The sequence below is a fragment of the Hypanus sabinus genome, chromosome 12, assembly GCF_030144855.1.
Source record: "Hypanus sabinus isolate sHypSab1 chromosome 12, sHypSab1.hap1, whole genome shotgun sequence".
NCBI lineage: Eukaryota > Metazoa > Chordata > Chondrichthyes > Myliobatiformes > Dasyatidae > Hypanus > Hypanus sabinus.
Window position 1 is genome coordinate 83,714,944 of NC_082717.1, and position 20,628 is coordinate 83,735,571.

Genomic DNA, 20,628 nt, shown 5'->3' on the forward strand with positions numbered 1-20,628 from the left:
CCCGGCAGATCAGACCCTGGCTATAAAACTTGGACGACCCGAGGCATAGCTGAGGTGTCTGATCTTTATAATGGCAATACATTTATTTATGTCATTTGAAGAACTCCAGGCCACATGCGGAATTCCAACAAAACACTTTTTTAAGTACCTTCAGTTGCCAAGTTTTATTATGTCCAGGCAAGGTTACAGTTTGAAGCTGCTTCCTTTAACTACCCTAGAAGACATTATTGATTTATTAATGAATTTGAAATAATTGGAATATATTTCAGCATATAAGCTGATGCTTAATGATTTTTAAAAGTAACATCCTAAAGAGGTTTGAGGAGGGACAAGGAAAGAGTAGTATTTGCCCCATTACCCACAAAAGCAAACTCATTCATTTATTAGTGAAGAAATGTTCAGGATATCTTATTTGCTAAGTAAATAATTGTGTTTGGGGACAATGGAGATTATCTGAAGCTGGGGGATATGTGTCGATATTATACAACTTGTTTGCAAGTAAATGCAAAGAGTCATCAAAAAATATACGACAAGATGGAGGACTGATTTTCATGAGAATCTGTCAGAAGAAGAGTGGTCAGAAGCTTGTTCCTTAGTTCAAACCCAATCAGTGAACACTCATTCTAAATTACTACAATACAAATGGATAACCAGACAGTACTTTACTCCAGTCAGGTTGCATCACTTTAACCCCGACATTTCAGACACATGCATTAAATGTAATCACCAAAAGGGTGTCTGTTCCATTGCATGTGGGAATGCCCTCAGATAATCTGCATTTGGAAGAAGGTGCTAGATTTGATCAGTCAAATTATTGGAAAAAAGGTGCCCCCTGATCCTAAATTATGTATTCTGAACATTTATCCAAAGGACTTTGTAACCTTCAAAACTGTAAGGTCACTGCTTAATACTTGTTTTTTGGAAGCCAAATGCTGCATAGCCTATTCATGGAAGTGATGCACTATCAATAACTCTCGGAGGCAGAAAGTGAACGATAGGCTTTTATTAGCAGCAAAAAGGGACCCCACTACATCTCGGAGACTGAGGGAGGAGCAGTGCCCCAATCACCTTTATACAGGGGTCTGTGGGAGGAGCCACAGGAGCAGTCAGCAGAGGGGCGTGTCGACAGGTATATGTAGTTCACCACAGGAAGAAACCAACAACCAGTGGACTTCCACAATGGCTGAAAGGAATGACTTCTTATCTTGCACGAGAAAAGATAAGCTACATCACAAAAAACAAGCTTGGTAAATTTGGGACATTTTCTACAAGTTTCTGGAGAACAATTCTTAGGATGATGAAAGTAACGAATTGAATTGTCCTCTTTTTCCTTAATGGCGGGGTGTTGGCTTTTTTGTGTGTTTTTTTTCTTTTTATTTCTTACGTATTTTATTTTTCCCTTTTCTTTAACCTTGTTGCACTTTCAAAACTATGGATGATCAAATGTGTTTTCTTTTCATTCTGAAAAAGCAATGAAGAGATGTTTAAAACAATAAATGAACCTTTGAATCTTTGATTGGGAAAAGGGGAAGGGAGAGGGAAGCACCAGAGAGACGTTCTGTAATATTCAATAATTTGGAATCAAATGACCTTGAGAGCAGAATTAGTCTATTCAGTCCATTGAGTCTGCTTCAACATTCCAGCGTGGCTGATTTATGATCCTTCTCAACCCCATTCTCCTGACTTCTCCCCATATCCTTTCACGCCCTGATTAATCAAGACCCTGTCAGCCTCCATTTTAATTATACTGAATGTCTTGGCCTCCACGGTCGTCCGTGGAAGTGAGTTCCGCAGATTCGCCACCTCATCTCTGTTTCTGTCAGGCGCTCCGATTTCCTCCCCCATTCCAAAGGGGTGCTGGTTGTAAACTGGTTATTGTAGATTACCCCTCTGTGTCGTTAACTAGTAGAAGTAGTGAGGTCGTGTTTGTGGGTTCAGCGTCCACTCAAAAATCATATGGCAGAGGGAAGGAAGCTGTTCCTGAATCACTGAGTGTGTGCCTTCAGGCTTCTGTATCTCCCTTCTGGTAGTAGCAATGAGAAGGTGTTGGGGGTGCTTAATGATGGGCACTGCCTTTTTGAGGCATCGATCCTTGAAGATGTCCTGGATAATACGAAGGCTGGAGTACATGATGGAGCTGACTAATTTTACAACTCTCTGTAGCTCACTTAAGCTCTGCTGTATCATATCAGATTTTGTATATATTAAGGAAGCAAATCGCTCTCAGTTTTGGTGTGAAAACACAAAGTAGATTTCCTCAGCTAGAAACTAACTATGTTCCTGTTGTGCTGTGTTCCCATGCTTTATGGTTAATCATAAGACTATTTAGTAAATATTTACACCTTTGTGTTTAAAGAGTTCTCGAGGTCCGAGTAAGAGTCACGGACAGAGCACATGGTTGGACTACTCAGCCACACGGTTACCCTGGGAATTTTTAGTTGTACTGGACATGAAGCAAAGTTACCTGAGAATTATGCAATTATGCACCGTGGGAAAAGGCTAACTTGCTCCCAGTGATTGAATGTAGAAAGTAGAATGTATTAACCGGATGGAAGACGTGAATGTAGAATGGTGCACTGTCATGTCGAAGAGAGATACTGTGCTGGTCAGGAGTGTGGGAACTGTAATCTAAATAATCCAGTACATGTAGTAGCATGCATAATTGCGTTTAAATCGTGAAGTTGAAATAGCCTCCTGCTATGGATCTGGCAGCATAGGATTCATTGGGTTATTTATTTAAAGATACAGTGTGGAATAAGGCGCTTCCTGCCCTTCAAATTGTGCTGCCCAGCAATCCCTGATCCAACCCTAGCCTAAACAGGGGACAGATAACAGTGATGAATTAACCTACTAACTGGTGCATCTTTGGATTGTGAGAGGAAACCAGAGCACGCAGAGGAAACCCATGCATTCCACAGGGAAAACGTACTGGCTCCTTACAGGTGACATCAGAGTTGAACTCTGATTCCCCCCAAGCTGTAATGGTGTCATGCCAACTGCTGCACTACCGATAGTAGTTAGTAACATTCTTACTGTCTTCATTAAACCATTGGACACTTTTAAGTTTTTTCCTATTTTTCATGGATCATAGTCCTGGTATTGTATTGGCACAAAGAAATTCAAGGATATTCAAAATACTAGATGCAAGTATCTTCGATAGGGTATCTTTTGTATAGCGAAAGGTGAATGTAAATGTCGCAAGTTGGCGTGTTCTGCTAGAAATTCGAGGGGTTATTTTATCAACATTCTTTTTTTGTTAAAACCCATTTAGGGAGTGGATTTCTTCAATGACAACTTGAACTTCTTGTGCATGATGTGGCTGGTGGATCAAGGTGAGTATATCTTTGATGAATTGTTACTTTCGTTGAATGAAAGTCCTTCAAAGTTGCCCGTGTCGTCTTCCTTGTCCAGGTGCTTCCATGATGCTGAGTGATCCTACCAGGTGCCTTACCAAAAATCCTTCATCGTGCTTTGCACAACCTCAAAGGATTGGGTCAGGCTCAAGGCACGACATACCCCTCACAGAGATATGCTGACTCTCCCGAATCAGACTACGCTTCTTGTAAATCCTGTCTGTAAGAATCTTCTCCTACAACTTGCAACGGTGAAGTAAAACTCACTGGTCTATAATTCCCAGGGTCATCCGTTCTCTCTCCCTTGAGCAAGGAAATAACATTTGTCCCCTTCCAATCATCTGGTACTTCCTCCGGTGAGGACTGGCCAGCGACGATGCCCAGATAGTCACTGAAGGTGCAGCAATCTTTTCCCATGCTTCCCGTAAGTAACCCTGGGGTATATCCCAGCTGGTTCCAGAGACTTACTATTCTAGTGCTTTTCAAAAGCTCCAGAACATCCTCTTTCTCAATGTCGACATGTTGTAGCATATCACTGCCCTCACAAACATCAAGGTCCCTCTCACTGGTGATCACTGAAGCAAAGTATTCATTGCGGATCTCCCCCAAAGTCCTCCGACTCCAAACACGTTGCCTCGTTTAACTCTGGCCGGCCCAGACCCTCACTCTGGCCATCCTCCTGTTCTTCAAGTATTTTTTTCTCTGAATTCAACTCGCCGTCCTTCTCGTGGCCCTTCTAGTTCTCCGAAGTCCATTCTTCACTCCCTTCCCGGCCACATTGTAACTCTCTGGAGCCCAGGCTGATCTTTGCATCCTACGCTTCTAGACCAGCTGTTCAGCGTCTCTTGTCGAGCATGGTTCCTTCACCCTTCTGTTCTTTCCCCGCCCCAGTGGGGCAAAGCTCTGCAGAGCCCCATCCAAGTGAAGCCCTAAACACATTTCAATTGTGTGTTTCTGAGTGCAGTTTGTACTCCCAGGTTCCTGCCCAATACCATCATAATCTTAACACCCCCCCCCCCCCCATTATTACTGTTGCAAGCAATCTTGTAGTACGCTTGTACACATGGCAACAAGGAACAGACTCGACTTTAACACATACGTTTATTTATTTAATTATTCAAGGAAAGCAAGGCCCAGGCCCTTCAGGCTCAATGAGCCGCACCGCCCAGCAACTGGCCGATTTAACCCTCGCCTGATCACAGGAGAGTTTACAATGACCAATGAGCCTACTAACCAGGATGTTTCCAGACTCTGTGGGGTGTGGAGTGGGGGTGGTAGACCCCTGATCCACTCCGGTTACTTGCCTCTTATTCCAAAGGCAGTGGAGCTGGGAATCTGAAATAGTAACTGACAATTCCGGAGACACTCAACAGAGTAGGCGAATGAATGGGCAGAAATTCACAGATACAGCTGTGTATCTCCCAACGTGATCTCGTGCCAGCTCACCTACTCCTTTTCCCCCCCTCTACGTATGAGTTCTTAACCCTGCCTGCATCTCCAGAAGCCGCATGTTACTTCTGCACTGCCTCCCTGGTTTGCTTCCTGCCTGGCAGTCAAAGCTATGAAGTACTGAAGCCGGCTTTAAGGCAACATCGCGCAGGTCCTGTTTTTTTTGTAAATGATAGTTTTCTTCATTCTCTTGGTGTAAGCGAGCTGTGGTATTTAATTGATGCCAGAAGCCTCTCCTAAGACTTGGGCCACTCAGGAGTACTCTCTATGTCACCCATCGTAATGTCTCTCAGCCATTAAAATGGGAGCTTTGAAGCTTCTGTACTGTCGTTAGTCAAGATGTAGTTTATACTTGCAACTGTTTGCAATCAATATTCACACTCCTTATCATTTTTATAAATGAATGGCAGATGAGGATTCCTTCCCTGTGCAAGTAATTTCCCAAAACCGACCGGGCTGATTTTTCTTTAAACTTTGTATTTTATCAGCAAGCTACTTATTTGAAAATCAAGTAGTAACGGCAATTAGATCAGATCATTTCTTGACCTGTGAATGCTGTCTTGTAGTACACGCTGTTCGTGAGGCCGCGGCCAACAACTTGGCCAAGTTGGTGGAGAAGTTTGGCAAAGACTGGGCAGAATCCATCATTGTGCCGAAAATACTTCCCATGGCCGGTGCACCCAGCTCCCATCAGAGAATGACCACCCTGTTCTGCATTAACGTGAGTATAGCTTTGACAATGTACTTGCCATGGCCAGTGACCCAAACTACCTTCACAGAATGACCACCCTGTTCTGCATTAACGTGAGTATAGCTTTGACAATGTACTTGCCATGGCCAGTGACCCAAACTGCCTTCACAGAATGACCACCCTGTTCTGCATTAACATGAGTATAGCTTTGACAATACTTCCATTAAACTTCACAAGCTGCTAAAATATTTCATGACTAAAACATACAGTTAAAACACACGCTTAAGAATAAAGTATTTAACAAAGATATTATGGATTTGTTTAAAATGTTCTTTGTGAATGTTTAGATTCTGCAAAAAAATCAACTAACAACACTTAATTCTTCATTTAATTTCTCAACTTTGCCCAAGCTGATCCTTCCAATATCGACATCTGCTTGATACGAGGTTCTGTGCTTGCAATATTTGCTGACGTGTTTCGTGTTTAATCTGCAAGGTGTCTGGAGTAAAAATTGACTTGAGGGCTAGACTTTTTATGATTTTGTGGAGCAGAGTTCCTAACCATCCCTGTGGAAATTGACTGATGGTGTTAGCTGAAAGACAACTGATTTAATGACCTGTTGACCCACCTGATGGCTTACAGCTTTCAAGTTTTATTTCACAAGGGTCTGTTTCCGCGCTGCAGTGGACTATCGCTCTGTCTTTTGCTTAGAGATCTGAATACCCTGAAATGGACATTATATGTTATCTGGCTGAGGGAATTTTAAGTTTTTTGACGCAACTATTTTCAATTTACAAGTGTACTTAATGGACCCCACAGTATTCAGTTTTGCAAGTTGCAGAGTTGACTTCTTTCCCTGGTTTTATTTGATGGGCCTGGGCCTTGCTGGAGTTTGGACAAGGTGAGGGGGAGATTCAATCGAAATGCTTAGATAGAGTGGATATGGAAAGGATGGTTTATATATTGAAGGAGTCTAGGACCGGAGGGCACAGCCTTTGGAATAGAGTGATATCCGTCTAGAGTGAAGATGAAGAATTTCTTTAGCCAGCGGGTGATGAGTCTATGGAATTCATCGCCACAGGTGGTGATGGAGGCCAAGTCATTGGGTATATTTAAAGTGGAGCTCCATAGGTTCTGGAGGGTGTCAAGAGGTCTGCATGACCTGGCGTTTTTGCAGTATCCTCAAGGATTTGGCAAGCTGGACTCTCAAGAACGCAGGTGCGGCCACCGCAGCCATTGCTGGAGAGGACTTCAGGTTGCATTGAAGTGGCCTGAGAGTGGGAAATGAACCGGTGTTGAGTCGATTTAAGCACCGAGCCAGGTTAAAAAATTTAAAGAGTCAAGGGCGAAAGACTCACTTCTCCATGAAGTCTTACTCACCTCTACACTGAACTGACTCCCTGGCTGTGGCCTGCAGCCATCGGGGCCCTGGACCAGCTCCAGATCTGAACTGACTCCCTGGCTATGGCCTGCAGCCATCGGGGCCCTGGACCAGCTACAGATCTGAAGTGGCTCCCTGACTGTGGACTTAATTTCAGTGACTCTGCGGTTCATGTTCTGTGTCTTACTTGTTTACTATTTTTTGCACAATTTGTCTTTTTGTGCACATTGCGTGTCTGACAGTCTTCGCTGCGTGGGATTCCTTTTCCGTGGATTCTATTGTGTTTCTTTATGGCTGCCTGCAAGAAGACGAATCTCTCACTGCTCCCCCACAGTGATGTCTGCTTCCCTTCAACGGGAGTTAGTGAAACCTTCTCTCACTCTGTGATATCTGCTTAGCTCTTTACTTCATCCCTTTCCCCTCCCGGTTTCACCTATCACCTTGTATTTCTTTCTCCACTCACCCCCCTCCTTTAAAATCTACTCATCTTTATTCTCCAGTCCTGCCAAAGGGTCTCGGCTGGAAATGTCAGCTGTACTCTTTTCCATAGATGCTGCCTGGCCTTCAGAGTTCTGCCTGCATTTTGTGTGTGTTCCTAGTAGTTTAAAATCCTCAATTGTCACAGAACAGGTGCTAGGTAACTGGAGCCCAGCTGCACGGTACCTTTCTTCGACGAAGGCAGCAACTGGTAACTACAGAGCTGTGAATCTAACATCAGTGGTAGAAAGGTTGTTGTAAAAGGTCCCAAGGGACAGGGTTCATCTGCACTTGGGCAGAGCTTCATCAGAAATGGTCAGCATGCAACGGGAGATTCTGTTAGCCAATTTGAGTTTTTCAGAGTTACCAATGTACTAGTGCAGTTGGTGTAATATGCGGGGACTTCAGTAAATCCTTCAACAAGATCCCCAAAGGAGTAAGAGACCAAGGGATCCAAAGCAACTTCACAAATTGGGTTCAAAGTTGATTTGGTGATCAGCTGTTGGTGGGGTGTTGCTTTTGTGGTTACCCTGTGGTGTACCACAGGAATCTGCACTGGAACTCTCCTGTAAATGATTTGGATGTGGTTAGAAGTTTAGAGTATGACATAAATATGTGAGCTTTGTTTTGCGGTGTTTGTGCTAATGATGGTGCCCTGATTAGTTGGCAAACTAGGCAGAAGAATTGTACCCAGAGCATAGAATGTTAAAGCACAGCACAGTACAGTGCTGTGTTGATCTTTTAACCTACTCTGAGGTCAATCTAACCCTTCCCTCCTACGTAGCCCTCCATTTTTCTATCATCTGTGTGCCTATCTAAGAGATTGTTAAATGTCCTAATGTATCTGCCTCTACCATCACACCTTTGTGGGGCATTCCACATACCCACACACTGTGTGTGTGTGTGTGTGTGTGTGTGTGTGTGTGTGTGTAAAATAAAAATCTTACCTCTATAGCTTCCTCCAATCACCTTAAAATTATGCCTCTGGTATTCTACCCTGGGAAAAGGTCTCTGGCTGTCCACTCTATCTGTACCTCTTATCATCTTCCACTCTATCCACACCTCTCATCCTCCTTCACTCCAAAGAGATAAAGCCCCAACTCACTCAACCTTTCCTCGTAAGACATGCTCTGTAACGCAGGCAGCAAGTCTCCTCTGCGTCCCCTCTAGATCTTCTCCATGCTTCCTATGACAAGGCTCCCAGAACTGGACGCCAGTGTGGTCTGACCAGAGTTTTGTAGAGCTGCAACACTACCTCGCACTCTTGAACTCTGTCCCCTGATTTACTAGACCCTCCCCCCCACCCCGCATCGTTGGTGGGGGCGGGGGGGTCTAAAGCCCCCAAGGTTAAAAGTGAGAGAGAAAGATTCTAAAAAGGGATGTAAAGAACAAGATTTTCACAAGTGGGCATGTGAGTGGAGCTGAAAGAGAAATCTCTAGCGGTGGGTACAGTTACATTGATAGGAAAGGCCCAGGCCCATTCTTCCACCCCTCACCCCATGTGCACCCTCACGCACTCTCTTGCACACTCTCGTTTCTCTCTCCCGTCTGGTTTCTCCCCGAACCTGTGACCACCTCCGTTATTTATCAGAGTCCAGCCCTTGTTCCTGCTGTCAGTCCCCACCTTCACGCTCTCCCTACCTGGTTCCATCTCCCTCTCAATGTTATTCCCTCATCACCCCCCGCCCCCGTCGTCCTCCGCCTGCCACTGTCTCTGCTCCTCCTTCGCTCCTCTTCTGCCATCGGTGCACCAGTCACCTCAGACTCACTATTCCACTGTATATTGGCCATCTCGCCCTCCCCCCACAGTCCCGATGCAGGGTTTTGATCCACTCCGCTTTCCTCCCACAAATCTGCTCATTTCAGCTTGTTCATCGCTCGAGATTCCAGCTTCAGCAGTCACTTGGAATGGTCTCCCTCCACTCAAACCCTTCCCCCTGTCCCTAAAGCATCCATAACCCAGCACATTGTGCTGCTAGTCCAGCCCATCGTCAACCATGTTTCTATACTTACAGGAGTATAATCCCTGTACTGATCACTGGCCAGCTCACCTGAGTTCTCTGTTAAAACCAGAATAAAATATAAATGGTAAGATGCTCAGCAGTGTCAAGGATCTGAGAGATCTTGGGGTCCATGTCCATAGGACACTCAAAGCTACTGCGCAGGTTGACAGTGTTGTTAAGAAGGGGTGCATGGTGTGTTGGCCTTCATCAACTGTGGGATTCAGTTCAAAAGCTGTGAGGTAATGTTACAGCTTATATAAGACCTCAGTCAGACTCCACTTGGGGTACTGTGTTTAGTTCTGCTCACTACAGAGAGAGTGCCGAGGAGATTTACAAGCATGAAGCCTGGATGAGAATAGGTTGAGTGAACTTGGCCTTTTTGCCTTGGAGTGACTTGGAGGATGAGAGGTGACCTGATAGAGGTGTACAAAATAATGAGAGGCATTGATCGTGTGGATAGTCAGAGGCTTTTTCCCAGGGCTGAAATGGCTAGAATGAGGGGGCATATTTTTAAGGTGCTTGGAAGTAGGTACAAGGGGATGTCAGGGGTAAGTTGTTCACACAGAGAGTGGTAGGTGCTTGGAATGCACTGCCAGTGGCATTGGTGGAAGCAGATACAACGGGGTCTTTTAAGAGCCTGTTACGTACATGGAGCTTAGAAAACTAGAGGGCCATGCGCTGGGGAAATTCTCAGCAGTTTCTGGAGCAGGTGACATGGTCGGCACAACATTGTGGGCTGAAAGGCCTGTAATGTGCTGTGAATTTCTATGTTCAAAAACAGACGCGATTAAACCTCCCAGCCCTCTCGTGCTTCCCCACCCATTTCTGTCTGCTCTGCCCACTGGCCCTGCTTGTTTAGTTAGTCTGACGTAGAATTCTGACTCAACCACCACTACACGAGTGTTCTCTGTCCCACCCCTGATGCCTCACTAGCTTAAACTCTCCCCAAGTGCTCGAGCAAGGGTATGGATAAAATGGATGCACAGAGGCGGTGTCCAATAGTGCAAGAGTCTGCAACCAGAGGGCAGAGCCTCAGAATAGGAGGACATCCCTTTAGAATGGAGGTGAGAAGGAATTTCTTTAGCCAGAGGGTGGTGAATCTGTGGAATTCATTGCCACAGATGGCTTTGGAGGCCAAATCTTTGAGTATATTTAAAGTGGAAGTTGATAGATTCGTGATTAGTTAAAGGCGTGAAAGGTTACAGGAGAATGGGGTTGAGAGGAAAAATAAATGAGCCATGATGGAATGGTAGAGGGGACTCATAGAAACACAGAAAACCTACTGCGCAATACAGGCCCTTCGGCCCACAAAGCTGTGTCGAACATGTCCTTACTTTAGAACTACCTCGGCTTACCCATAGCCCTCTATTTTTTTTATGCTCCATGTACCTATCCAAGTCTCTTAAAATACCCCATCGTATCTGCCTCCACCATTGATGCCGGCAGCCCAGTCCATGCACTCACCTCTCTGAGTAAAAAAACTTACCCCTGACATCTCTGTACCTACTCCCAGCACCTTAAACCTGTGTCCTCTTGTGGCAACCATTTCAGCCCTGGGGAAAAAAGCCTCTGACTATCCACATGATCAATGCCTCTCATCATCTTATACACCTCTCATCCTCCATTGCTCCAAGGAGAAAAGGCCAAGTTCATTCAACCTATTCTCATAAGACATGCTCCCCAATCCAGGCAACATCCTTGTAAATCTCCTCTGCACCCTTTCTATGGTATCCACATCCTTCCTGTAGTGAGGCGACCAGAATTGAGCACAATACTCCAAGTGGGATCTGACCAGGGTCTTATGTAGCCATAACATTACCTCTCTGCTCTTAAATTCAATCCCATGATTGATGAAGGCTAACGCACCATATGGCGCCTTAACCACGGAGTCAACCTGCACAGCAGCTTTGAGCATCCTATGGACTCAGACCACAAGATCCCCCTGAATCTTACTACTAATGCTATATTCTGCCATCAGATTTGACCTACATTAATATATAACCATATAACAATTACAGCATGGAAACAGGCCATCTTGGTCCTTCCAGTTCATGCCGACGCTTACACTCATCTAGCCCCGCTGGCCCGCACTCAGCCCATAACCCTCCATTCCTTTCCTGTCCATATACCGATCCAATTTTTTTACTTTAAATCACAATATCGAACCTGCCTCTATCACTTCTACTGGAAACTCATTTCACACAGCTACCACTCTCTGAGTAAAGAAATTCCCCCTCGTGTTGCCCTTAAACTTTTGCCCCCTAACTCTCAACTCATGTCCTCTTGTTTGAATCTCCCCTACTCTCAATGAAAAAAGCCTATCCACGTCAACTCGATCTATCCCCCTCATTATTTTAAATACCTCTATCAAGTCCCCCCTCAACCTTCTACGCTCCAAAGAATAAAGACCTAACTTGTTCAGCCTTTCCCTGTAATTTAGGTGCTGAAACCCAGGTAACATTCTAGTAAATCTTCTCTATACTCTCTATTTTGTTGATATCTTTCCTATAATTCGGTGACCAGAACTGTACGCAATACTCCAAATTTGGCCTTATCAATGCCTTGTACAACTTTAACATCACATCCCAACTCCTATACTCAATGCTGTGATTTAAAGGCCAGCATACCAAAAGCTTTATTCACCACCCTATCCACATGAGATTCCACCTTCAGGGAACTATGCACCATTATTCCTAGACCACTCTGTTCTACTGCATTCTTCAATGTCCTACCATTTACCATGTATGTCCTATTTGGATCATTCCTACCAAAATGTAGCACTTCACACATCAGCATTAAACTCTATCTGCCATTGTTCAGCCCACTCTTCTAACCGGCATAAATCTCTCTGCAAGCTTGAAGACCTACTTCATTACCCACAACCTTCGTATAATCTGCACACTTACTAATCCAATTTATCACCCCATCATCCAGATCATTAATGTATATGACATACAACATTGGACCCAATACAGATACTTGAGGCACACCACTAGTCACTGGCCTCCAACCTGACAAACAGTTATCCACCACTACACTCTGGCATCTCCCATCCAGCCACTGTTGAATGCATTTTACTACTTCAATATTAATACCTAACGATTGAACATTCCTAGCTAACCTTCCGTGCGGAACCTTGTCAAAGGCCTTACTGAAGTCCATATAGACAACATCCACTGCTTTACCCTTGTCAACTTTCCTCATAACCTCATCAAAAAATTCAATAAGATTTGTCAAACATGACCTTCCACACACAAATCCATGTTGACTGTTTCTAATCAGACCCTGTCTATCCAGATAATTATATATACCATCTCTAAGAATACTTTCCATTAATTTACCCACCACTGACATCAAACTTACAGGCCTATACTTGCTAGGTTTACTCTTAGAACCCTTTTTAAACAATGGAACCACATGAGCAATACGCCAATCCTTTGGCACCATCCCTTTTTCTAATGACATTTGAAATATTTCTGTCAGGGCCCCTGCTATTTCTACACTAACTTCCCTCAAGGTCCTAGGGAATAACCTGTCAGGATCTGGAGATTTATCCACTTTTATACTCCTTAAAATCACCAGTACTTCCTCCTCTTTAATCGTCATAGTTTCCATAACTTCCCTACTTGTTTCCCTTACCTTACACAATTCAATATCCTTCTCCTTAGTAAATGCTATATTAATGCTATATTCTGCCATCATATTTGACTCGATAGCCTAATTCTGCTCTTGCGCCTTATAGTGTTGGTCCCCTCTTGGCTCAGATCACCTTGCCGTGGGAGGGATCCCAGTGATGCAAACACCTAATGCTGTCTGCTCTGCACCCACTCCTTGTCTATACATTTCAGCCATCCCGCTTTCCTGTTTCTAAACTCGCCAGTACGTGGCAGAAAGGGTAGTCCAGCGATTACAACATACCACCACTTCACCTTTACAATTTTCTGTTGACATGTAAATCTCCTTTGCAGGACCTCATCTCTCTCCATGCCGATTATCATTGGTGCCAGCGTGGACTGTGCCTTTTTATCATGGAGCAAGATACGTTCTGAGCATCGCACAAATCAGATCGATGATCTTTTCTTCAGTCTTGCTTAGTGAAGGTCGGGGCTGTGAATGAACGTTTGCATTTTCTGCTGTTTTTTTTTAGGTGTTGTCTGAACTCTGTGGCCAAGAAATCACCACAAGGCACATGCTACCAACGGTTCTCCAGTTGGCAGACGATCAGGTGGCAAATATTCGCTTCAACGTGGCTAAAACGTTGAAGAAAATAGGACCGGTTTTAGATGCCGAGTAAGTGTTTGAGTTGGGGCTTATAACGCGGCCTGCGGAGAATGTTTCGTCTCCGGTTTGGAATGGGAGTTGAGACGCCGCTGTGGAGGCATTTAGCAATAGCGTCGCACTGTCTTTTGTCCCCACAGGTCCATTCCAGCCAAGACCTCACGTCTCTGTGAGTCCCATCGTCCCAGGTTCTGAACCTGGGGTTCACAGACCCCTGGCTTAATGGTCCATGGCACCAAAATGGTTGTGAACCCCTGACTAAACCTTTCCTGCCCACGTACTTGCCTCAACCAGTTCTTCTGGCAGCTCATTCCATGTACTGCGTGGGGGAGGGGTGCAAATGTAACCATCAGGCCTCTCCCTCACCCCCCCTCCCCCCCCTTGGGTATTTGCTTCACTTTCCTGCTTGACCTGGATCTTTAAACGATCTTCTTCATTGTCCAGAGATTAAGACCATAAGACACAGGAGCAGAAATAGGCCATTTGGCCCATCGATACTGCACAGCCTTTCTATTAATACCCCCCAACCCCACTCGCCTGCTTTCTCCCTGTTTTTTTTTAAGAGAAAAGGACATCCTTGCCAGGAATATTTAGTGGCCCGTTTCTACCGTCCAACTTCCTTGTTTAAGGTCTCTCTGCTGCCTTTGTATTCCAAGGACTTCATTGTACTACAGCTTTCCCAAGCCAGGCGTAAAATTCCTTTTTGTAAGATTGACCTTGCGTACTCTCTCATTCCCCACGCTGCCTGAGGAACTCCAGTCAGCTGGCCTTTAAAAGGGTCCAACATGTCAGAGGTGTTGCTTTCCCTTCGAGCAGCTGCTGCCCAGTTTACCTTCTCCTGTTCCCGCCTAATACTGTTACAGTTAGCCCTTCTGCATCTCAGCACCTTCTCCCAAGGAAGTTTTAATCCATAACTATCTTAAAACTGAGGGAATTACAATTATGGTTGAAAATTTAATCATCTGGCCTGGCTCATTTCCTTGGAAGCTGTATTATGTCGCCATTCCAGCTTGGGGTGTCTGCATACTGTCTGGTGTAACCCTCCTAGATGCAGTTATCAGTTTTGACCCATTGAAGCTGCTGGTGCTCAGGAAATTCCATTCAGTTCTGGGGAAGTTGAAATCAGCCACTCAGTAACCCCATTTTTAAGTCTTTCCGTGATTGGGGTTGAGGGGGATAATAAATTGGCTGTGATGGAATGACAGAGTAGACTCGATGGGGTGAATGGCCTTTCTGCTCCTGTGTCGCATGGTCGTATCTGCCTGTATATCTGTTCCCCAGCTCCCAGTGGCCTTTTGGGAGCCTAGCACAGTAATTAAACCATTTTGTTTGTGTGTCATGCGATATATGTCGCCTGCATGGACTTCAGTGAGACCTTTGACAGGGTCCTGCATGGGAGGCTGGTCCTTATTGTTAAAACTTCTGGCAATGTGGATTAAAAGTTGGCTGAAGGAGGTGGAGGGTATTTCAAGCAAAGCTTGGGTTCTGGAAATAGTCAGTTGTACTGTATAGAAACATGCCCTCTTGTCCACTGCATCTATACTGACAATCACTCCTTGCTATAGTAAAGCCACTTAGCCACACTAACTCCACACCCCTCTGTCTCACTCATTGAACTTGTAGAACACAATGTTGTGCCAAACTAAATCTTCCTTTTCAGTCCCGACAAGGGGTCTGGGCCCGAAGCATCAACTGTTTATTCACTTCCATAGGTGCTACCTGACCTGCTGAGGTCCTCCAGCATTTGGTACATGTTGCTCTGGATTTCCAACATCTACAGACTTTATAATTAAACCATCACCTTTTGCCCGCACATGGCCGATATCCTCCATTCTTCACACTTTCATTTCCTGTCTAACAGTGTCTTAAATACTTCAACACTCACACAGAATGCTGGAGGAACTCGGCAAGTCAGGCAGATGGGTTGCATTAAAAGGAAGTTTATGCATTCAGTGCCCCTCTCTTCAACGGCGTAAACATGGGGCATCCAAATTATTCTCCTTTTCCATACACTAACCCAAATGAGCTCAGCTGCAGTTTCTGACCGTAGTCTGCTGGTTGAGCTCTTATCCATATCTGGCCAGTAAACGATCAATTGTGGTAGTGGGAGCCTGCGTGAGAGGCAGAAACAGGAGATTTTAATCTGGGTAATACCCAGTGTAGTTTTGGATTTAAGTGAATGCGTTGCTGTCTTGTTTTGAAGGTCATAGGTACTAAAAATTGTTTTTAAATTACAGCACTTTACAGAATGAGGTCAAACCAATATTGGGGAAATTGAGTCAGGACCAAGATAGGGATGTAAAATACTTTGCGGAGGAAGCCATGACTGGTAAGTTGCAGCTTTGCACCTGGCTCGGTATGAGCATAAGCATTCTCCCTTCAAGCAGTCTGGCCTGCATTGTCCCAGAGTTTGTCGCTGGGTCTCTGAAGATGAGCACAAGACGAGGGGTGTCTGCTGGGTTCCTGCTGTAGGTGCACTGATGGTGGAAAAGGCCCTTTAAACGAAAGATGTGTGCCTTGTAATCTGCACGTGAAACTAGTGAGGGTCAGGGGGAAAACATGCAGTCCTCAGCAGGTTCAGTAAAGGGGATAAAAGACAAGTTATGGATTCCAAACTCTGAAAGTACAACTGGGAGCCAGCAAGAGGATTATTCGAAGAGCTGGAACAATGCTGAGATATTTGTAACTGTTTCCAGTTAGAGGGATTTGCTAGTTGTTCAGAATTATAAACCCTGATATAGAGCTGAGAATTTCATGCTGGGCTCTATGTCTCTTACTTGCCCTCCTGTTTCTGTAGGCTGAATATTTTAAGAACCAATCCAGAGTTTTGAGTAGAATCCTCGGTAAAGAGTTCTGTGTTTCTATTAGGTGATTTTTAGGGTTTAAGAATGGGTGTTAAAATCTAGTGCTACCATTCAATAATTCTCTACCGTTGTATGTACTTCCTGTTGCCCCGCTGGTGTTTAGGGCAGTAATGAAGCCCCTCCATCTCGGGCAGTGTTCAGGGCCCCCCTCATCTTGTCAGAAGCTTCCTCGGTTTTCACTCCTGTCAATCACGCAAATCCCGGGTGGAGCCCAGGAGTATCGTTGCACTCAGAGGTAGAAAGATCCTTCATTGCTGTTTCTGGAACCGTTTTGTTTGACCGGTCAGGGTTGTTAGCCCTGAGCTGAGCCCCTGAACCTGGAGGACCAGTGGACCACCTTTAGTTTGCCCTCTACCCTTTGACCTGTTTGGCATGGGTGACCCTACCAAGGGCCAAAGCATAAAGCCCTGAGCCCCATGCACTCCAGATAAAACCCAATCCTGGCCACCCTAGGTGTATAAGATGACGAGAGGCATTGATCATGTGGATAGTCAGAGGCTTTTTCCCAGGACTGAAATGGCTATTGTTGGGGAGCATAGTTTTAAGGTGCTTGGATCATAGTCCTGGTATGGTATTGGCACAAAGAAATTAACTTAAGGATATTCAAAATACGAGATGCAAGTACTTTAGATAGGGTATCTTTTGTATAGCCTTCTGCCACGGCACGATCTAGTTTTGTGCAGTTTATTAGAGCACATTGCCAGTCTTTCCTGTGTGACCCCTTTGCCATTGGCTCAAAGGAGTTAGCAAACTGTATGGATAAGTAGCGAAAGGTGAAGACAGCTAGAATGGAAATGTATCAAGTTGGCATGTTCTGCTAGAAATTCGAGGGGTTATTTTATCAACATTCTTTTTTTGTTAAAACCCGTTTAGGGAATGGACTTCTTTAATTACAACTTGAACTCCTTGTGCATGATGTGGCTGGTGGATCGTGGTGAGTATAGCTTTGATGAAACGTTACTTTTGTTGAACAGAAGTCCTTCAAAGTTGCCCGTGTCGTCTTACTTGTCCAGGCGCTTCCATGATGCTGAGTGATCCTACCAGGTGCCTTACCAAAAATCCTTCATCGTGCTTTGCACAACCTCAAAGGATTGGGTCAGGCTCAAGGCACGACATACCCCTCACAGAGATATGTTGACTCTCCCGAATCAGACTATGCTTCTTGTAAATCCTGTCTGTAAGAATCTTCTCCTACAACTTGCAACGGTGAAGTAAAACTCACTGATCTATAGATCCCAGGGTCATCCCTTCTCTCTCCCTTGAGCAAGGAAATAACATTTGTCACCTTCCAATCATCTGGGAACTTCCTCCTGTGAGGACTGGCCAGCGACGATGCTCAGATCGTCACTGAAGGTACAGCAATCTCTTCCCATGTTTCCAGTTCTTGCCGTACATTAAGGAACTTGTCTTTGACACCAATCAACACATGAAGTCAGCTCTGGCCTCTGTTATTGTGGGCTTGTCCACCATCCTGGGCAAGGACGCAACTGTTGAGCACCTGCTTCCCCTGATCTTGGATCAGCTCAAAGATAAGGTAATTTTATCATGAAGTGCAAACTTTAACATACCCCTTGTGTGACCTGTGGACGTCGTGGATATTTTTTGAATAGCCTACCGAAATCAGGCAAATACCAACGGAGAGCTGTCTTCTGTGTGCTGTTTGAAAGCTGCTGTCAAGTCAAGAGTGGTGATGAAAGGTCGCTTATTGTTCATTAGGCGATCGGAAAGCTGGTTGCCATCTCTGGAACTTGTACGCTCAGCCATCTGCTGAAGGTGACGAGCATTCCATGCTCCACCACGAGATACAGGTATCTGGATAAGTGTGCCAGAACGGGACGTGTTGCAATCTAGACTGATGTGTCTAGGCTTTTACTCTCGCTGATATTGATTCCTGGAAACGACAGCAGTTGTTCATCTTTCCTGTTGACAAACACACACACACACACTGTTTGCTTGGAGCTGTGTGGTGATATCCAGTATGAACATTGCAACACAGACAAAAGTGGACAGAACCTCGCAGGAATCTTCAAGTTGGAGATTTAGTCCTGCTCAGGGACAAGCAGATTGCCCGCAACTGCTGGCCAATGGCCTGAATGAGGAGTACCATGCATGGTAATTTTCAGGCTTATCGTCAAACTGGTATAGTCCTGAAGTGATGAGATCCCGTCATGCTAAATACTGTGCCATGGGTTCAACTGCAAGTGGCACTCTGGCTGTGGGAATATGTCGACGGGCATATGACTGAGCATGTACGTTCGTTATGGGATTTGCTGTTCTGAATTCAGCCTTTGCCTCTTTCACCAAATCTGGTAAGTTTGGTGTTGAGAAGTATTTGTCGTCAGCCCTTTCATTATTGAGCTTGTTGCAAGGTTGCAAGCATAAATTGTCTTCCTCATAAAATGGGACATTAGCAAATGAGTATGGAGAGGAAGATTGGGGGACTGCTTTGTCGAGCAGCTACGCTCCGTCCACCACAACAGACAGGATCTCCCGGTTGCCACTCACTTCAACTCTCCTTCACATTCCCGTTCGGATATATCCATACATGGCCTCCTCTACTGTCATGATGAGGCCAAACTCAGGTTGGAGAAGCAACACCTCATATACCGTCTGGGTAGTCTCCAGCCCCTTGGTATGAACATCGAATTCTCCAACTTCCGGTAATTCCCTCCCTCTCCCTCCCCCATCCCAGTTTCACTCTGCCTCCTCTTCCAACTGCCTATCACCTCTCTTATGATTCTGCCTCCTCCTACTACACAGTACTTCCTCCTTACATTCCTTCTTCATCTTTTCTGCCTATCCCCTCCCCCACCCCTTGATCTTTCCTCTGATTGGTTTTTCACCTGGCACCTTCCACCCTCCCCCCACCTTCTTTATAGGGCCCCTGCCCCCTCACTCTGCAGTCCTGACAAAGGGGCTCGGCCCGAAACGTTGACTGCTCATTTCCATGGATGCTGCCGGACCTGCTGAGTTCCTCCAGCTTGTTTACAGTAGCCATGTAGTCCAGCAACCAGCACAACTTTGCGATGTGGGGGAAACGGGATCATCCGCAGGCACAAGAGATAAACTGCAGTCTTCAAACAGAACCAGAGGTCAGAATTGGACACAGGTTGCTGAAGCTACAGGACTGCTGCACTACCTGCAGTACGACTGAGCCACACGCAAGCCTGGTTTCATTAAACCTACGATATTTGCATGCTGAGAACAATGCTCTTAATTCCTTACTAGCTGCAAAATAGGCATCACCCTTTTTTAAAAAAAAACCTACAAAGGAAGTTAGCAAAATGGCCAGCACTTTGTTATTTTAATCACCCTGAAGGTGCAACAAGCTGACGGCCAACACATTTCTGTTGTATTTTACCATAGATTTCCCTATGGTGAATATAATTTACCACAAGAGACACAGCTTTTCTATGTCACCAGTCTTCTACAAAGTTAACTGTCTAGAGTTTTGATTGTTAATCCTTCAAATTGACGATTGAAATGCAACTTTTCATTCTTCGGGTGTCTTGGCTTGAAACATAGACTGTCCATTTCCCTCCACAGATGCTGTCTGACCAGCTGAATTCGTCCAGCATCTTGTCTTTTGCACCCCAACAGCTGCAGTTTCCTGGGTGTCCAACTTTGAAGAAAAAGTTTCACGTTTTCATAATCTGTTGAAAAATTTTTGTTTACTAGATCAAAAAGTACCAGAGATTTGAGGGACGACGCCCTGGTACTTTGCTGAGTTGGAGGTGGATGGTAATGCAGAAACCTTCGTCAATAAGTCTTACCTCTGTTGGAAATGTTATGTCAGGATATCATTAGCAAACCACCCAGGGCAGGGCACCGCGGACTGGTTTAATATTGACAATATTCTTGTGGACCGGCCGATGGGGGGGGGGGGGGGGGGTGTTAATCCCGACCGGAATATAGGTGATAAGTCAACTATGAGTCACTTATAAGTGGCTAATACACTCAATTTTGCTTCTAAAAGGGTTTATCAAATGAATTTAATATTAAACACACAGCGCATATTTTCCTCGCATGAATATAGTGATAAGTCAATTATAACTCACTTATACCTTTGTAAGTCAATAGCATCATAACATTTTAAGTAACGTTTGGATATTAAACATAGCGCATATTTTCC

At 44.9% G+C, this 20,628-nt stretch overlaps 1 protein-coding gene across 1 annotated transcript in view; it reads left to right on the plus strand.

Moving 5' to 3' along the window:
• LOC132402399 (serine/threonine-protein phosphatase 2A 65 kDa regulatory subunit A alpha isoform-like) overlaps positions 1 to 20,361 on the plus strand; it is a 62,458-nt gene extending 42,097 nt beyond the window's left edge. Inside the window, exons 16-21 of the mRNA XM_059985256.1 lie at positions 3,272 to 3,332; positions 5,369 to 5,460; positions 5,544 to 5,606; positions 13,502 to 13,644; positions 15,870 to 15,961; positions 17,370 to 20,361. Of these exons, the coding sequence (XP_059841239.1) occupies positions 3,272 to 3,332; positions 5,369 to 5,460; positions 5,544 to 5,606; positions 13,502 to 13,644; positions 15,870 to 15,961; positions 17,370 to 17,386 (468 nt within the window). The 3' untranslated portion in view covers positions 17,387 to 20,361. The remainder of the gene's footprint in view (positions 1 to 3,271; positions 3,333 to 5,368; positions 5,461 to 5,543; positions 5,607 to 13,501; positions 13,645 to 15,869; positions 15,962 to 17,369) is intronic.
• The last annotated feature ends 267 nt before the right edge of the window (positions 20,362 to 20,628 follow it).